The following is a 16,890-nucleotide window of genomic DNA, read 5'->3' as shown; positions in this document are numbered from 1 at the left end:
ATTGAAACAACACGCATGACTTTTGTCGTTACGAAAGGAAGAAATCACAAAAGAGAAAAAGATGGACACACCGTCCTCTGGTTATTGCCGACGACTGTAACTCACCACTTGCTAAACACTGGTTTCACTTCTTTCGTACTATGGACCGATGCACGAGTTCACTAATTTGACGTTTAAGCGGTGCCGAATTCACTAGTTGCCATGGTCACGTAAATAACACGGCACCGCTCAAACGTCAAATAGTGAACTCGTGCATCGGTCCATATGCCATCAGGATCACTAGTTCATTTTTTCACAAATTTGTTCGAGATGGATAAGAATGACGTCATCAAGTAGCTGTCAGTTTTCGGAATATATCACCTTCTCAATATAGTAACCGTGGTAATCTTTGAAATTATCTACAACTACAGTCGAAATTCGTTCGTTGCATTATTTTTAAGTGGGCTATGTTTCAATTGGGCTCCCGTTAGTTGGGCTATAGCCCACCTAAAACGAAGGCAAACTTCTTTTTCTGACATAAGACGCAATTTATCAATGTTTATAGCTTCGTTTGTTTGTTTTATGTTATTTAACAACTCGAAACTCAGCCCGATTAGTCAAAGTCTTGCACTTAGTGGGCTACAGGTTTAGCGCAACAAATGAAGGTTGACTGTACCATCAAAATATTAGATTCATAGAACTAGTAGTTTATTTTTAATAAATCATCGAAAAAAGCTTGAAAAAGGCCTTTTTAAATTGTCAGTTTTAAGGCTTCACAGATAATCTCGCTTTTAGGTGGACGAATACTATTTATAAATCTCACATTCCTGTCCATCATATCATCCATCATATTGGAAAGCTCTAGAAAACATGAAAGGAACACGACTCTCTTGATTTGTTCTTATTGCGTATCTATTCTACACGCAGCGAACTGCACTATATAAATTCATATATATTGCCTTAAGAATGATGAAACGATTATTGCAATACGAAAGCTGTATGTATCGTTTTAGCATCACCCTACATTAAGGCGTCGATAGAAAAGGGGAGTGCGCACGAGCCTATTGATCGCAAGGTTCTTGGTTCGATTCCACGATGCCGCGAAAACTATTGTTGTTTTCAAATTTCGGTTCTATAACGTAAACTTATGAATTTCGATCCGATGTCTTGTGGCGAATTTTCATAAGGGGTTCCTATGTTTATCGATAGTTCACTTTCCTGAGTGTTGTTTGTTTGGCCAAATGTCTTCCCCTCGAAGGGGTGAGTTTGGGCCAATTTTCGTACGTTTCCTATTTAGAGGAAAATAATCAAATTTCAATTATTTGTTCAGCATTGGCAAAATATTCTCTTATTTAGCCGAACATATCATGCAAATTGCGAAAGTTGTTTAGAAATAAATGAGGACTTACACATTTTTGGCCAAATCTCACCCCCAACGACGGTACTTGCGCAGTTGTTTTTAAATTTCTTTAAGGCTCAAGAATCCATCATTCAATCATCAGCAATCATCAAAAATTGGAAACCAGTTTTTTCGTTCAAATTTCAATCAATCCTTATGAAAATCCATCATCATATTTCAGATAGCAAGTACAAAGCAATGATAGATTTTCTTGAGCATTGCTTCAGTTTTGAGCAAAAAAACTGGTTTTGAAAATTTGTAGAACGATGATGGTTATTTTCCTCTTAAATGCAAAAGGTAAATAATTTCACCGTGAATTGAACTATTCGCTGAATGGCTCGATATGGTTGTGGTCTGTTAGGTTGCTGCTCTTGAATGCTCTATCACCATGTTATTCCCGAGAGAGTGAATGGTAACATAAAAAAATCGGTTGCGATGTTTCACGATTTTTTGTTTATTTATGATTAGCACTCTCCGAATATTGTTCGATCGGCTTATTTGGATCAAAATCCAAACTTTACAATTAAAATTTATTTGCGTTCATATTATTCTCAGTGTATGAGACAATCAGAATAGACCCTTTGCAAATCAATTCACTTATGACTTGACGCATAAACATCATCCTCTGATTCGCGACTACGAAGCTGCTGATGTTTTCTTCGGTTTTCTGTGAGAAAAACCAAGAGAGATGTTTTTTGCTTTTTTTCACGTAAACGATGACAGTTCCTTACGAGGTTTTCCGTTGGTGCGAGTGCTTTGTGAAATCTCTTTTTGCTTCGTAGTCGCGAATTGCCTGTAGAACAACAGGAGTGTTGCCAAAATAGTTAACCTATTAAAAGACGTATGTTTTATATGTTTCTCAGTATATTGATGTTTATGCGCTACAATACGCAGATAAGGAAAGCATTGAAAGGCTCAATTATTACCAATGCATGCTTTGTTGCCTAATTCCAATGAATCAATGAGTTGTGTTTGACTTTTTCTATGAATTTAAATTGTGAATAATAAATACACCGCAATTGAATATGGTTTCCTGGCAACCTTGTCCAGTAATAAAAAGTGATTGCCGAGGAAATCAAAGTGCATTAATTTTAATTTGTGATTTGAAGCATTGAAATTAAGTATTTTTGAGTGCTTTATATACCAATCGAAAGTTCAATAGTGCATAAGTGAGTTTTTGTGAAATTATTGGAATTGGAGCGGAGAATTGGACCGTTTAAAGTGGTGAGTTTTTCTTAAGCAGTTCTTGTGTTGTTTTATTCGGCAGCTCACGAATGACGATAATTTCGTATGCATTTATTTCATTTAATGATTAAACCCATGTTATATAATATTTTTGTGAAAGATGAGATTCACAAGGAAGATTATAGTTCAAGGAATATGTTGAGTACATTGAAGTTAACTCTTGTTCCGTAGATAAATGTTGACAAGGACGATAAGTTAGTGCTGCCGAAAATACCCTCAGGGTGCCGAAGCCATCATTTACCCTACCTTGAGTTATTTACATTAGCTTTTCCCCATTTATGCGCAAGATTTTGGTTTCGGTTTTTGTATCAATGATAGGATAGATAGGGATTGCTATAGAATTTTGCAGATAGTATATTTTTCTCCAAAGATAGATGATAAAGATATGCTTGATCCATCAGTGATGAAAAAATGCTGATAGTATCTCCATCCGTCTATCAATTGATACAGGTAATATAGTCTATCTTCTATCAATCTTTTTTCAAGAAGTGATAGAATCCCTATCACTACCCATAGTATCAAAAGATAGACGTGATAATGTAAATGAGAGGGATAAATTTGAAGCCTGTCCAGGTTGCCGTGAATTTTTGTTTTGTTTTCAAATTTGGTTTTATAACATAAATGTATTAATTTCAATCCTTTTTCTTGTGGCAAATTTTCATACGGGTTTCCTATGTTTATCGATAGTTCAATTTCCTGAGTGTAGTTTGTTTGGACCAATGTCACCCCCTCGAAGGGGTGAATTTAGGCCAATTTCACGTCTCCAATTTAAAGGAAAAAAGGTAAATAATTTCACCGTGAATTGAACTGACATGCTGAATGGCTCGATATGGTTGAGGTTGAACGCTCTATCATCTACACTGTAAACTCGGCATTACCCTATAAAGAATAAAAAATGCCCATTTTTTGCTGATATATGCAGCTGTCAAAATAATGGGTATATCAAAATTTCCAATAATGGGTATTTTGTGCCCTTTTACATATTCCGTTCATTTACTCTTTAATGGATGAATAATTACTTGACAAGAATCGGTCGTCAGTGTTTGAGATGTGCTTCAAAGTTTTTTCCCGTAATATCTAAATAATTTAGCAGAAATGCGGGAACGTCCTAAACAGCGATGAACACCTAAACGGCGCAGAGGAGGAAGATCAAGACAGCAGGAGGAATGGCTTCATCAGTACGGCGGATGAGGGAGACGTGCCAACTCCCACAATAGGTGAAGTTAAGGATGCTATCAAACAGCTCAAGAACAACAAAGCAGCTGGAAAGGATGGTATTGGAGCGGAACTTATTAAAATGGGCCCGGACAGGTTGGCCACTTGTCTGCACCGATTGATAGCCAGGATCTGGGATACAGAACAGCTACCGGAGGAGTGGAAGGAGGGAATAATATACCCAATATACAAAAAGGGTGACAAGTTAGAATGTGAGAACTATCGAGCGATCACCATTCTTAATGCAGCCTATAAAGTGCTTTCCCAGATCATCTTCCGCCGTCTATCGCCACTGGCAAGCAGATTTGTTGGAAGTTATCAAGCCGGATTTGTGGACGGGCGATCGACGACAGACCAAATCTTCATGTTGCGGCAGATCCTTCAAAAGTGTCGCGAATATCAAGTCCCTACGCATCACCTATTCATCGATTTCAAAGCGGCCTATGATACCATCGACCGCGAAGAGCTATGGAAGATTATGGACGAGAACGGTTTTCCCGGGAAACTGACTAGACTGATCAAAGCTACGATGGATAGTGTACAGTGCTGTGTGAAGATATCGGGTGCTTTATCGGACCCGTTTGAAACACGCAAAGGACTTCGACAAGGCGATGGTCTTTCCTGCCTCCTGTTCAATATTGCGCTAGAAGGTGTTATGAAACGGGCGGGCTTCAACATGCGGGGCACGATCTTCAATAAATCCAGCCAGTTCATTTGTTTCGCTGACGACGTGGACATTGTCGGAAGAACGTTCCAGGTGGTTGCTGAACAGTATACCAGGCTGAAACGTGAAGCAGATCGGGTTGGATTGAAGGTAAATACGTCGAAGACGAAATATCTGCTGGCTGGAGGAACCGAGCGCGATAGAGCTCGCATAGGCAGACGCGTGACGATCGACGGGGATGAGTTCGAGGTGGTGGACGAATTCGTCTATCTCGGATCATTGATAACGTCGGATAACAACTGCAGCAGAGAAATTCGAAGACGTATCATCGCCGGAAGTCGTGCTTACTATGGACTCCACAAGACCTTGCGGTCTGGTAAACTTCACTTCTGTACTAAGTGTACCATGTACAAGACGCTAATAAGACCGGTAGTCCTCTACGGGCATGAGACGTGGACAATGCTTGAAGAGGACCTGCAAGCGCTAGGAGTTTTTGAACGACGTGTGCTTAGGACGATCTTCGGCGGAGTATGTGAGAACGGCGTATGGAGGAGAAGAATGAACCACGAGCTTGCGCAACTCTACGGTGAACCCAGTATCACGAAAGTCGCCAAAGCTGGAAGGGTACGATGGGCGGGACACGTTGTGAGAATGCCGGACAACAATCCCGCAAAAATGGTGTTCAACTCAAATCCGGCCGGTACAAGACGAAGGGGAGCGCAACGAGCTAGGTGGTTTGACCAAGTGGAGCAGGATCTTGGAAGTGTGGGGCGATCGAGGAATTGGAGGTTAGCAGCCATGGACCGAGTTAGTTGGCGTAACATTGTGGCGCAGGTCATGTCTTGAAGGACGTAGCGCCAGCAAAAGTAAAGTAAAGTAAGCGGGAACGTCCAATAGGTAGGTACATGAATTGCTTTTATTGCCGTTTCATCTATAAAACAATCCGATATTACAGGATACTTTGGCTGCAGAGTACCAAAACAAACTCAATCCCTGAAGGATGAAGAGGATGCATGAAGATATTGATCGGAGTAGTATATTTTATTATGCATTGAATAAATTTGTTTATATTTATAAGATTTTACTGTTGATTATTCTATGAAAATGAATATAAAAATTAAATAAGATTTTCAACTACAAAAAAGAGTACATTTTACTCTGTTCCTTACAAAATATGCTTTGGATAATGGGTAAAATTTACTCGTCGATCTGACCTACAAGCCGTTTACTCTTTAAAGAGTAAAGGCCCTTTACTTCTTTTATGAGTTAAACTAGTTTCTCTCAAAGAGGGTACTTTTTTACCCTTTAAAGGGTACTTTGACCTTACAGTGTAGTTTTTACCGAGAGAATAAATGGTAACATTAAAAAAAATCCGATTGCGATGTTCCACGATTTTTTCGGATTCGGATCAAAATCCAAACTTTGCCAGTAAAATTTATTTGCGTTCCTATTATTCTCAGTGTATGAGAAAATCAGAATAGGCCCTTTGCAAATCAATTCACTTATGACTTGACACAAAAACATCAAGCTCTGATTGCCTGTAGAACAACAGGAGTGTTGCCAAAGAGTTCAACTACTAAAAGACGTATATTTTATATATTTCTCAGTATATTGAACAATATGCACTACAATCTTCAAATAATAAAGTAGTAAAAGGCTTAATTGTTACCAATGCATGCTTTGTTTCCTAATTTCAATAAATTAATTAGTCATGTTCGTGTTTTCCTGTGAATTTAAATCGTGAATAATAAATACACCGCAATTCAATATGGTTTTTTGGCAACCTGTTACCGTAATGAAAAGTGATTGCCGAGGAAATCAAAGTGCATTAATTTTAATTTGTGATTTAAAGCTTAAAACTAAAGTATTTTCGAGTGCTTTATATACAAATCTAGAGTTCAATAGTGCATAAGTGATCGGTGCGTAGCTGTTGTGAAAAAATCGGCATTGGAGCGGAGAATTGAACCTTTCAAAGTGGTGAGTTTTTGTAAGCTGTTCTTGTGTTGTTTAATTCGGCAGCTCTCGAATGACGATAATTTCGTAAGCATTTATTATTTTTGACGATGAAACCCATGTTATATAATATTTTTGTGAAAGATGTGATTTACATGGAAGATTATAGTTCAAGGAATATGTTGAGTGCAGTGAAGTTAACTCTTGTTCCGTAGATAAATTTAAACAATGACGATAAGTTAATGCTGCCGAAAATACCCTCAGGGTACCGAAGCCATCATTTACCGTAATATATGGTAGAATGAAAAAATAAATTAACACGAATAATTAATTAACATTGGCTCAAGGACGCGGATCTTCTGATTCCGTTACTATCCGTGATGTTTTCGTACCGGGAGCGTCAAGTTGCAGTGTTCACAGACAGCAAAGAGATGTTTCTGCAAATCTCAATCCAGCCGGAAGATCGCAGCGCCTTACAGTTTCTCTACAAGGATTCTCCTGAACTGCCAGTGAATACTACGGTGACTGACGCGGTAATATTCGTAGCAGCCTGTTCCCCTGCACACTCGCAATTCATCAAGAATCCCAGAGGTGCAGCGGCTATAAAGAAAAGGCACAACGTGGACGTTTACTTGAACAGTCACGATACGGCGGAAGAAGCTATCGAGGTGCACAGGCGTGCGGAATTTCATATTTGAAATTGGATAACCAGCTACAAAAGCATTGTCGAACAGCTAGGAGAACCGAACCAGAAGACTGCAAAAGCCATGCTATCAGAAAAGGACATCGGGCTTGAACGGGTGTTAGGAATGGCGTGGGGACAAGATGAGGATGTCTTTACCTATACTTTGCAGTTTGGCGAGAAGGTGGAAAACACCACGATTCTAATCAAAAGGGAAATGCTTCGGCTACAATAACAGTGCTGATTGGTCGATAACTCCAGACGAAGATTCGGATGAAAGTGACACGGAACTACGTGAGGCGCACATCTTCAGTCATCATATCAGGAAGCCAACGATAGACAGTGAAAAGATTTTCGCGGTTTGAGCGAATGTTGCGTTCTGTAGCATATGTTCACCATTTCGTGGACAGCCTACGCTCCATAAAGGCTAATAGATTGTAGAGCTGTAGAGCTTCAAAAATCAGAAAGAACGTTGTGGTCGACTACTCAGTGCGAGGCGCTCCCTGAGCAAGTGGCGACCCTGAAGCAGAACCTTAATCGAAGCACAGGACAACAGAAGCAGATAGAAGCATCCAGCAGTCTTGTGGAACAATCAACATTCGCCGATGAATACGGAGTGTTGCGGGTTGGCAGCAGAAGCGGAGATACTCACGTACAAATTTCCGATTATCCTTCCAAAAAACCATCGGATTACTGAACTTTCGTTGGACTTTTAATGTCGAAAGTAAAGTCATGCCAACGTTCCAGAAGTTCCACATGCCACGTTTGCGAGTGGAAATTCGCCTAGCCAGGAAACGTTGCATGTGGTGTGGCGTCTACAAATCCACGCCAATTTGTCCAAAAATGGGATCACTGCCTGCGGTACAATTGCAACCGGATGGACGCAGCGTGGCGAAACGATGAGTTTGCCTTTTCACCTGCCTTACGTTCAGAGCCTATTCACCTGGAGGTAGTTGCCAGTTTGTCCATGTCCACGGATGTGTGCAAGAAAGCGAACATAAGGTTCATAGCACAACGTGCTCTCATCAAGAAACATATTCTGACAACGACACACACTTCATTGGAGCGAGTCGGGAGCTTCAAGACGAGTTCAGAAGGATGTCTACGGAATTGTGGAGCACTTTTACAAATGCCCATACGCAATGGTGGTTCAATCCTCCGGCTGCACCGCATATGGGAGGCTGCTTGGAGAGAATGGTACGGGCGGTAAAGGTAGCTCTAGGGTGCATTAGAGTGGTACGGAAGATGAATGACGAATCATTCGCGACGGTATTAGTTGAAGAAGAAAGCATGGTCAACTCCAGTCCGCTTACGTTCTACGGTTCGGGGTCAGTGATTCGTGGTTGGCCGCATCGAATGGGATGGATACTGCCAACCACGAATCACTGACCCCGAACCGCAGAACGTAAGCGGACTGGAGTTGACCATGCTTTCTTCTTCAGCTAATACCGTCGTGAATGATTCGTCATTCATCTTCCGTACCACTGTAACGCACCCTAGAGCTGCCTTTACCGCCCGTACCATTCTCTTCATGCAGCCTCCCATATGCGATGCAGCCGGAGGATTGAACCGCCATTGCGTATGGGCATTCGTAAAAGTGCTCCCCAATTCCGTAGACATCCTTCTGAACTCGTCTTGAAACTGCCGACTCGCTCCAATGAAGTGTGTGTCGTTGTCAGAATATATTTCTTGAGGAGAGCCACGTCGTGCTATGAACCTTCTGATCGCTTTCTTGCACGCATCCGTGGACAAACTGGCAACTACCTCCAGATGAATAGCCCTGGCCATAAGGCAGGTGAAAAGGCAAACTCATAGTTTCGCCAGGCTGTATCCAACCTTCACCATATACGGTTCAAAAAGATCCACTCCAACAAATGTAAACCATCGTACATCTGGTTGCAATCGTACCGCAGGCAGCGGTCCCATGTGTGGCCGAATTGGCGTGGATTTGTAGACCCCACACCACATGTAACGTTTTTTGGCTAGGTGAATTTCCACTCGCAAACGTGGCATGTGGAACTTCTGGAACGTTGGCATGACTTTACTTTCGACGATAACACTCCAACGAAAGTTCAGTAATCCGATAGTTTTCTGGAAGGATAATCGCAAATTTTGCATAGTACGTGAGTATCTCCGCTTCTACTGCTCTGCTGCCAACCCGCAACACTCTGTATTCATCGGCGAATGCTGATTGTTTCACAAGACTTCTGGATGCTTCTATTTGCTTCTGTTGTCCTGTGCTTTGATTCAGGTTCTGCTTCAGGGTCGCAACTTTCTCAGGGAACGCCTCGGACTGAGCAATCGATCACAACGTTCTTTCTGCTTTTTGGTTCTAGACCTGATCCATGAACAAACTGTAGATGAATCGCTCCAGTTCAGGTTTTCCTCAACATTCCTACGTAGACGAGCTCCAAGCAACGTTGCCATCAACTCCAACCGTGGTATTGAAAGTCCTCTAAGTGGAGCGAATTTCGGTTTTCGATGGGACAAGTGCGACTCTTATCTGTCCCTGTTCTACGATCCGGAAGTATGCTACTGCTGCGAAAGCCAGTTCGCTCGCATCTACAAAATGTGTAACTCTAGAGTTTAGAAGCTCGCTGGGTCGTAGCCTGAGAAGTAGCACCGCGCTATATGCATTCCGGATGGATATCTTATTGAGCATAGCGATCCAATCTATCCAACGCGTGGCAATCTCTTCGGGAATACTGCTATCCCAATCTGTTTTGGACCACCACACTTCTTGGATGTGAATTTTCCCAAGGATTACGAATGACGTCACTAGTCCTAACGGATCGTAGATGCTCATGATGAGCCGAAGCATTTCCCTTTTGGTTGGAATCGTGGTGTTTTTCACCTTCTCACCAAACTGCAAAGTATAGGTAAAGCCATCCTCATCTTGTCTCCACGCCATTCCTAACACCCGTTTAAACCCGATGTCCTTTTCTGATAGCATGGCTTTTGCAGTCTTCTGGTTCGGTTCTCCTAGCTGTTCGACCATGCTTCTGTGGTGATCCTGTGCACCTCAATCACTTCTTTTACCACCTCGATCGCTTCTTCCGCCGTATCGTAACTGTTCACGTGGTGCCTTTTCTTTACCGCCGCTGCATCTAACGGAGTTCAATGATACGCCGTCAACTTTCGACGCTGCGTCCCAGCTCACTCGAACTTTCCCTGACTTTTTTTCATTCACGGCGACTCAAATCGGTAAGTACCATGTACGACGCAGGTCGAACCCTTCAATTTCCTTCCGCTGTCACTTCCTTAAGCAACACAGTTTGTTTCAACTCAAGAATAAACCCTGCACCCTTCGGAATACCTTACTGGCAAAATATGAACACGACCCACAGAGCTAAAGTTTTCACAAAAACTTTCGCGCAACATATGAGAAGCCCCATGTAAACAAACAAACTGTTACTAGAACATGTTTTCGTTGTTACATGATACGTGAGGTGCGACTAAACTATACTGCAACTTGATTGAAACAAACAAACTAAACACGTAGTTGATGAATCTTGATGCTATACAGGGTGATTACTAATTCCTCTCAGTAAAGTAAATGATCGTAGATAAAAGATGTATGTATAAATTTTAATTTCCGGTGTACATCCTGTTTAGTACATCTATAAAGTTTGTTTTGACAAAGTAAAGATTAAATATTTATTCATTTACCTTAGTTTTTAGTCAATTTTTTAGTCAATGGCACGCACGTTTTCCACAGATATGTATTTTAGACTAAACTCCGCTAAAAAAAAAATGCTTGATTGAAACAGCATGGTATCACCATCTTCTAGACTTACTAGGGAATAGCATAAGACTGATTATGAAAAATTTTAGCGAAAAATATATGTCTTTTTTGGTTAAAATATATGCTTCTGAATAACGTGCGTGTTAACTGTAATGCTTCTGAAACAACGCTTGTGACTGAAAATTGAGGTAAAAAAAATAATATGTTATCTATGTATAGCGAAGACAAATGTTATAGATGTTTAAAAATGGATATACACTGCTAATTAAAATTCATACAACCATCTTTTTTGTATGATTACTTATTTTACTGACAGGATATAGTAATCACCCTGTAAATGAAAGTATATTGAAACATAACCTTAAAATTGGCATTTTCGGAGAAGTTGCAAAAGTTTGTTTTAAAAGTTACAGAACACATCTTGATACTATCAATTTGTGTGATTTGTGCTAACGTAAGAACAACAGGACATTCACAAAACGCGACGCGAAACAAGACATAACACTGATAGTGCTTACTATCGTCAAAAAGTTTGAAAATTGCCTATCTGAAAAAAATAAACACTGTAAAAAAATTGTATTTTTTATATTTTGAAAATAAAGCTTAAAAATCAATTTTCTCAACAATCGTATTTTTTATATGTTAAAGTAGACAAAATATGAAGTTTTTTGCACAGTGGGTCATGGACAAAAAAGTTACTTACTTAGTTATTTGGCTTTACATCAATTATCTTGATAAAGCCTCGCCAACAATATTTCGCCAATTCCCTCGGTTCATGGCCGCTTCTCTCCATCCTCGACTGTGACCCACGCTCTCCAGGTCCTGGTGTACCTGGCCAATCCACCTAGCTCGCTGCGCCCCACGCCTTCTTGTTCCGACCGGATTCGTGGCGAACACCATCTTTACAGGGTTGTTGTCCGGCATTCTTGCAACATGCCCTGCCCAGCGTATCCTTCCAGCTTTAGCTACCTTCACGATACTGGGTTCGCCGTAGAGTTGAGCGAGCTCGTGGTTCATCCTTCGCCGCCACACGCCGTTCTCCTGCACGCCGCCGAAGATCGTCCTTAGCACTCGGTGTTCGAAAACCCCAAGAGCTTGCAAATCCTCCTCGAGCATAGTCCACGCCTCATGCCCATAGAGGACCACCGGTCTTATGAGCGTTTTGTACATCGTGCATTCGGTGCGGGGGTGAATCTTTCTTGACCGCAGTTTCTTCTGGAGCCCATAGTAGGCACGACTTCCGCTGATGATGCGCCTTCGAATTTCCCGACTAACATTGTTGTCAGCCGTCAACAAGGATCCGAGGTAGACGAACTCGTCCACCACCTCGAAGGTATCCCCGTCTATCGTAACACTGCTTCCTAGGCGGGCCCTGTCGCGCTCAGTTCCGCCAACCAGCATGTACTTTGTTTTCGACGCATTCACCATTAGCCCGACTCTCCCAATAATATCCATGTCGTCCGCAAAGCAAACAAATTGTCCGGATCTCGTGAAAATCGTGCCTCGACTGTTAAGTCCGGCTCTCCGCATGACGACTTCAAGCGTAATATTGAACAACAGGCACGAAAGTCCGTCACCCTGTCGTAGTCCCCGCCGAGACTCGAACGAACTGGAGTGTTCGCCCGAGATCTTCACGCAGTTTTGCACACCGTCCATCGTTGCTCTGATCAATCTTGTGAGCTTCCCGGGAAAGCTGTTCTCGTCCATGATTTTCCATAGCTCTATGCGGTCGATACTATCGTATGCCGCCTTGAAATCGATGAACAAATGGTGCGTAGGGACCTGGTACTCACGGCATTTCTGGAGGATTTGCCGCACGGAAAAGACAAAAAAGTTATGATTTTTAAAAAAAAGGTGAATTTTTGATAATGGTCATAATAAACTTTTTAAATGTTTTTCAACTCGATTTTATGAAAGTACGCAAAATTTACAACAAATAAGGTATACGGGAAAATCAGGCTAACTTTTACCGTTTTAAAGATATAGCGATTTTAATACAAAATTATGATATAATTTTCAAATTTCGGTCATTTTCGAATGTTTTTCGAAGCTCATAAGCCTAGAAATTTGTTCATTGTCTGAAAGAGCAGATAATTTTTGACTAAAATGTTTGAAAAAATATTGATTTCGATTTCGATCCCATCGAATGGGATGGATACTGCCAACCACGAATCACTGACCCCGAACCACTTTTTGCTGTTAAGTTCGAATGGCGTACGAGAACCCGAGAAATTTCCGACGGATGTAGGGATGGCGCTGAGAAGTAGTTGAAACACGATGAAGCATACGCTGGACAACTTCTGGCGCCGTTGGGTTGTACAGTATCTACTAACTATTATTCGTTGGACGAAGTGGTTCCGAGATGTAAAGGCAATCGATGTTGGAGATCTAGTTCTCGTAGTGGACGAAAATGTAAGGAACCGGTGGATACGTGGACGAGTGGTCCAAATGTTTCCGGGAAAAGATGGCGGGCCGCGTAGAGCGGAAGTACAGGTATTGGGCGGAACGTTGAAGAGGCATGTTACGAAATTGACTGTGCTGGACGTGATACGGTCTGGTGACGCACAACCAAATGTTAAGGCGACACGGGAGGGGGGTGGGGTGTATGTAAGGATTTTCGCCGCAACAGCCCCTTGTAGTGGAAACCCGTCGATAGACATCATGAGCCACTGGACCATTTGACGTCGGAAGAACTTCAAACTCAATGACTCGATAAAAGTAACAAGAGGAGTGTTTATCAAGTGTGCGACGGTTATAATTTGATTTATTGATTGAGAGTTGGAAAGTGTTTTTGAGTTATTATTATTATTATTTGCGAAGGTGAACTATAAAATATGTTCACTTAAATCTAGATTAAACTTACATGCTAATTAAAACTTACAGGCAACAGTTTAAAACGCTTCAAAAAGCTTAGTTGTGTGTGAGATCAAAACATAGTACATGAATTTGTCATTGAACAGATCCTAAATAAAAAAATATATTTTAGCTTAAGCAGATCAAACTCAAATCTGGATCAAACGATCTTGCTGAAAGAATTCCCATCGAATCTCCCACAACACACATCTCACACAAAGTACAATTCGTTTAAATTCATTTATTCAGCGCAACCTTCTTTGTATAAAATTCTTATCTAAAAACATCTCGTAATTGCCCAATTAGCATATTTCAATGTGTCACTGGTTTCTTTAAAGTCATAATGGGGCAACCCTTCTTCAAATGGGCCTTCAACTGTTCACACTCGACATCGGCAGTCCAAAACGAAGAAAGGCAATGCTAAAAAAAAAAAAAAAAATTAGAAAATTCTTAACTTAGGAATAGCATAAGCATTAATGACCGTACAATTCGTAGTTGATACTTCGTGATTGACCAGAATAATCGAAATTGCACCAGGAATCATGAGATGTAGCTTAGGAGTAGCATGCCGTCTTCAATGTACATTTTCGAGGACTCCAAATATTGTAAAGCCAATAACGTTACCGGCCACGTCCATACGGTCATGGAGGAAAGCAAGGATGATGGGGAAATTCCTATCTTTAGAATATTGGAATAAACAAAAGTACTCACCGTAAACATCATGGAAGGCACACAGTCCAAAAAAGTACCGGCCATCAGGCTGCATCCAAGGTTGTCCTTTTGTGCTCCCAATGCGGATATTTTCCGATAGCAACTTTCAACTACGTGATTTGCCACTGATCCTAATTCACTTGATGATCCTGCCATAGCTACGATTTTACCTATCGCGGCATCTTTGCTCAGTAATCCTCCCATCATAATTCCTTGCTCTTCAAACATACATTGCGCAAAACACTGTAACAAAAAAGTATATTAACGTGGAAAGACAAAACGTTCAAATAAACTAAAAAAAAACTCACATTATGATTCGGTGGAAAACTGTTGGCTGACTAGCTGGAAACTTTTGCTGACAATTGGCAAACTGATCCCTGGGAGGAATAACTCTCGGTGCCTTGCAGCATTCCTTAGTAGTTCTGTTATTGGGTCGGTTTAAGCACTCCAGATTGAATTGCTGTTCACCAAAGACCTTCAAAGTAAGAACAAATAATTTTTAATAAATACAGCAATCTCTATTGAAAATCATAGTTACTAGAGCAATCAAACCAAACATAGGAATCAAGTTGAAATACTGCTTCATATTGACAAGGGAGAAATATTTCCTCTATCCAGTAAGACCTAAACCTAAAATCAAAATGAGATACAAATCAACATGGTGATTTTATGTAATCCAGTATTTCCTTTGAACCATTACGTTTACTGCAACAGTGAAAACATATTGAATGGAAAGATATGCAGCTGATAACGCATAGAAGGCATAACTTTTTCGCACAGATCTAGATCACGCATTAGACATTGAAAATCAAAACGAAGATCTGGATGTATGTGCCTAACACAATATGCCCAAAAAAGTGCTCATATGATAAAACTTTAATAGCGTATTCCTCCAATATTATCATCATGATTTTATTTGCAAATATTTGCATGATCATCGCCCGCTAGACCGTTGAAAATACAAGACCACACAACTGCCAATTACGTTTTTTCAGCGCAAACTCGATTTCACGGTGACTAGATGCGGGTGCAAATTTGGTTTAAAAGCGTCGGTAGAATTTTGATCTGATAGTAGATCTGTTTTTGCTCTTGGTCACCATTGTTACCTCTTCCCGCGGCAATATGAAGCTCAATTTTGCTTTGCTGACCGTTATCGGATTGTTCGCCATGGTAAATTTCTAGCAAGTTTTTTTCAACGTAATTGTTAATAGTGTGCGTTTCATTTAGGCCTGCAGTCAACAACCAATCAGTCAGGAGTGTTTCACCCGTCCCAACGAGGGGAATCCAAAGGATTGCTGCAAGGCACCGAACGTCATCCCGCCCAAGGATCAATTCGCCGAATGCATGCAAAAGTACCCGAAACCAAGCGAACCTCCAACTCCTGGAAGTATGCCACCGAATCATAATGTACAGACTCTGCCTACTACGATGGGTAGTTGTCCTTCAATAATTCTCTGTTCCTCTCTCGCTAGTGTTTGGCGCAATGCATGTTTGAGCAGCAGGGCATCATGGCCGACGGAGCAGTGAGCAAGGATGCCGCGATCAGTAAAACGGTGGCCGTTATGGGAGGATCTTCGGAATGGGAAGCGACCACCAAAAATGTCGTTGAAGCATGCTACCAAAAGGTGTCCGCATTGGGAGCGCAGAAGGACAGTCAGGGATGCAGCGTGATGGCCGGTAGCTTCCTGGACTGCATGCCATCGATGATGTTCACGGTAAGCCTAAAAACTTATGAGCTTGGGAATCCGTTGAGTAATTGGTGTCCCTTTGCTAAATGATCTTCCAGAACTGCCCTTCATCGGCTTGGACAGCCAGTACCGAATGTGAACAGATGAAAGCCCATTTGCAGAAGGGATGTCCCATCTTTACCTTGTGGAAAGGACCACCATCACATTAGAGCTATTGCAAAATATCTGAGAAGTCACCCATCTGTTAAGAAGGACATTGATAATGCATTCATATATTCAATAAACTACATACCTATATCACAGTATATAGCAAGCCTGTTTTATCATCTCCTGTGAGAGAAGAAAAGAAACAAGCTTGATAATTCTGTTCAATCAATCAATTAAAATAATTATGCATGGGCTTTTTTTCCAGCTGGATTTTTCAGCATTCTATGAGCCTTCTTGTACGTCTTGCGAGCCATTTAGAATAAGTTTTATCCAGCTGAACGGTGTCTCTTCTAACAACTTCTACATTATTTCCGGAGCAAAGCCACAGAAGGGTTCTGGTTAAACTGAAAGCAATCTTCAAGTCGTAGCTTTGGCACTGATCTTAAGGCTTGTACTCAAAGCAGTTCATAGATGACCTCAAATAGACGCAAAAACCAAAGTTAACTATTATACTCTTCCCATATTAAGGGTATGCGAAATACCGAATGATTCCATCAAATACGCTTCGAAACGAAATTCCGCGGAATTCCACGAAACTCGCACAGGCGA

The 16,890-nt window shown here is 41.2% G+C and overlaps 1 protein-coding gene and 1 long non-coding RNA gene across 2 annotated transcripts; one reads left to right on the top strand and one right to left on the bottom strand.

The window, feature by feature from the left end:
• Positions 1-13,949: 13,949 nt before the first annotated feature.
• On the bottom strand, positions 13,950-15,076 carry LOC110676808. Its single transcript, XR_002500741.1, has 4 exons — positions 14,985-15,076; positions 14,755-14,921; positions 14,447-14,689; positions 13,950-14,155 (listed from the first exon to the last, which is right to left on the bottom strand). It is a non-coding gene; the product is annotated as an uncharacterized LOC110676808 (long non-coding RNA).
• Positions 15,077-15,464: 388 nt separating this feature from the next.
• LOC5574882 (general odorant-binding protein 66) lies at positions 15,465-16,439 on the top strand. Its single transcript, XM_001661646.2, has 4 exons — positions 15,465-15,616; positions 15,674-15,853; positions 15,919-16,161; positions 16,233-16,439. The coding sequence occupies exons 1-4, from the start codon at positions 15,569-15,571 to the stop codon at positions 16,341-16,343; spliced, it is 582 nt and encodes a 193-aa protein (XP_001661696.2). The 5' UTR covers positions 15,465-15,568; the 3' UTR covers positions 16,344-16,439.
• The last annotated feature ends 451 nt before the right edge of the window (positions 16,440-16,890 follow it).

The sequence above is a fragment of the Aedes aegypti genome, chromosome 2 (assembly GCF_002204515.2).
Source record: "Aedes aegypti strain LVP_AGWG chromosome 2, AaegL5.0 Primary Assembly, whole genome shotgun sequence".
Classification (NCBI taxonomy): Eukaryota; Metazoa; Arthropoda; class Insecta; order Diptera; family Culicidae; genus Aedes; species Aedes aegypti.
Note: the sequence above shows the minus strand (reverse complement) of the source record. Positions and strands in the feature narration are given on the sequence as shown.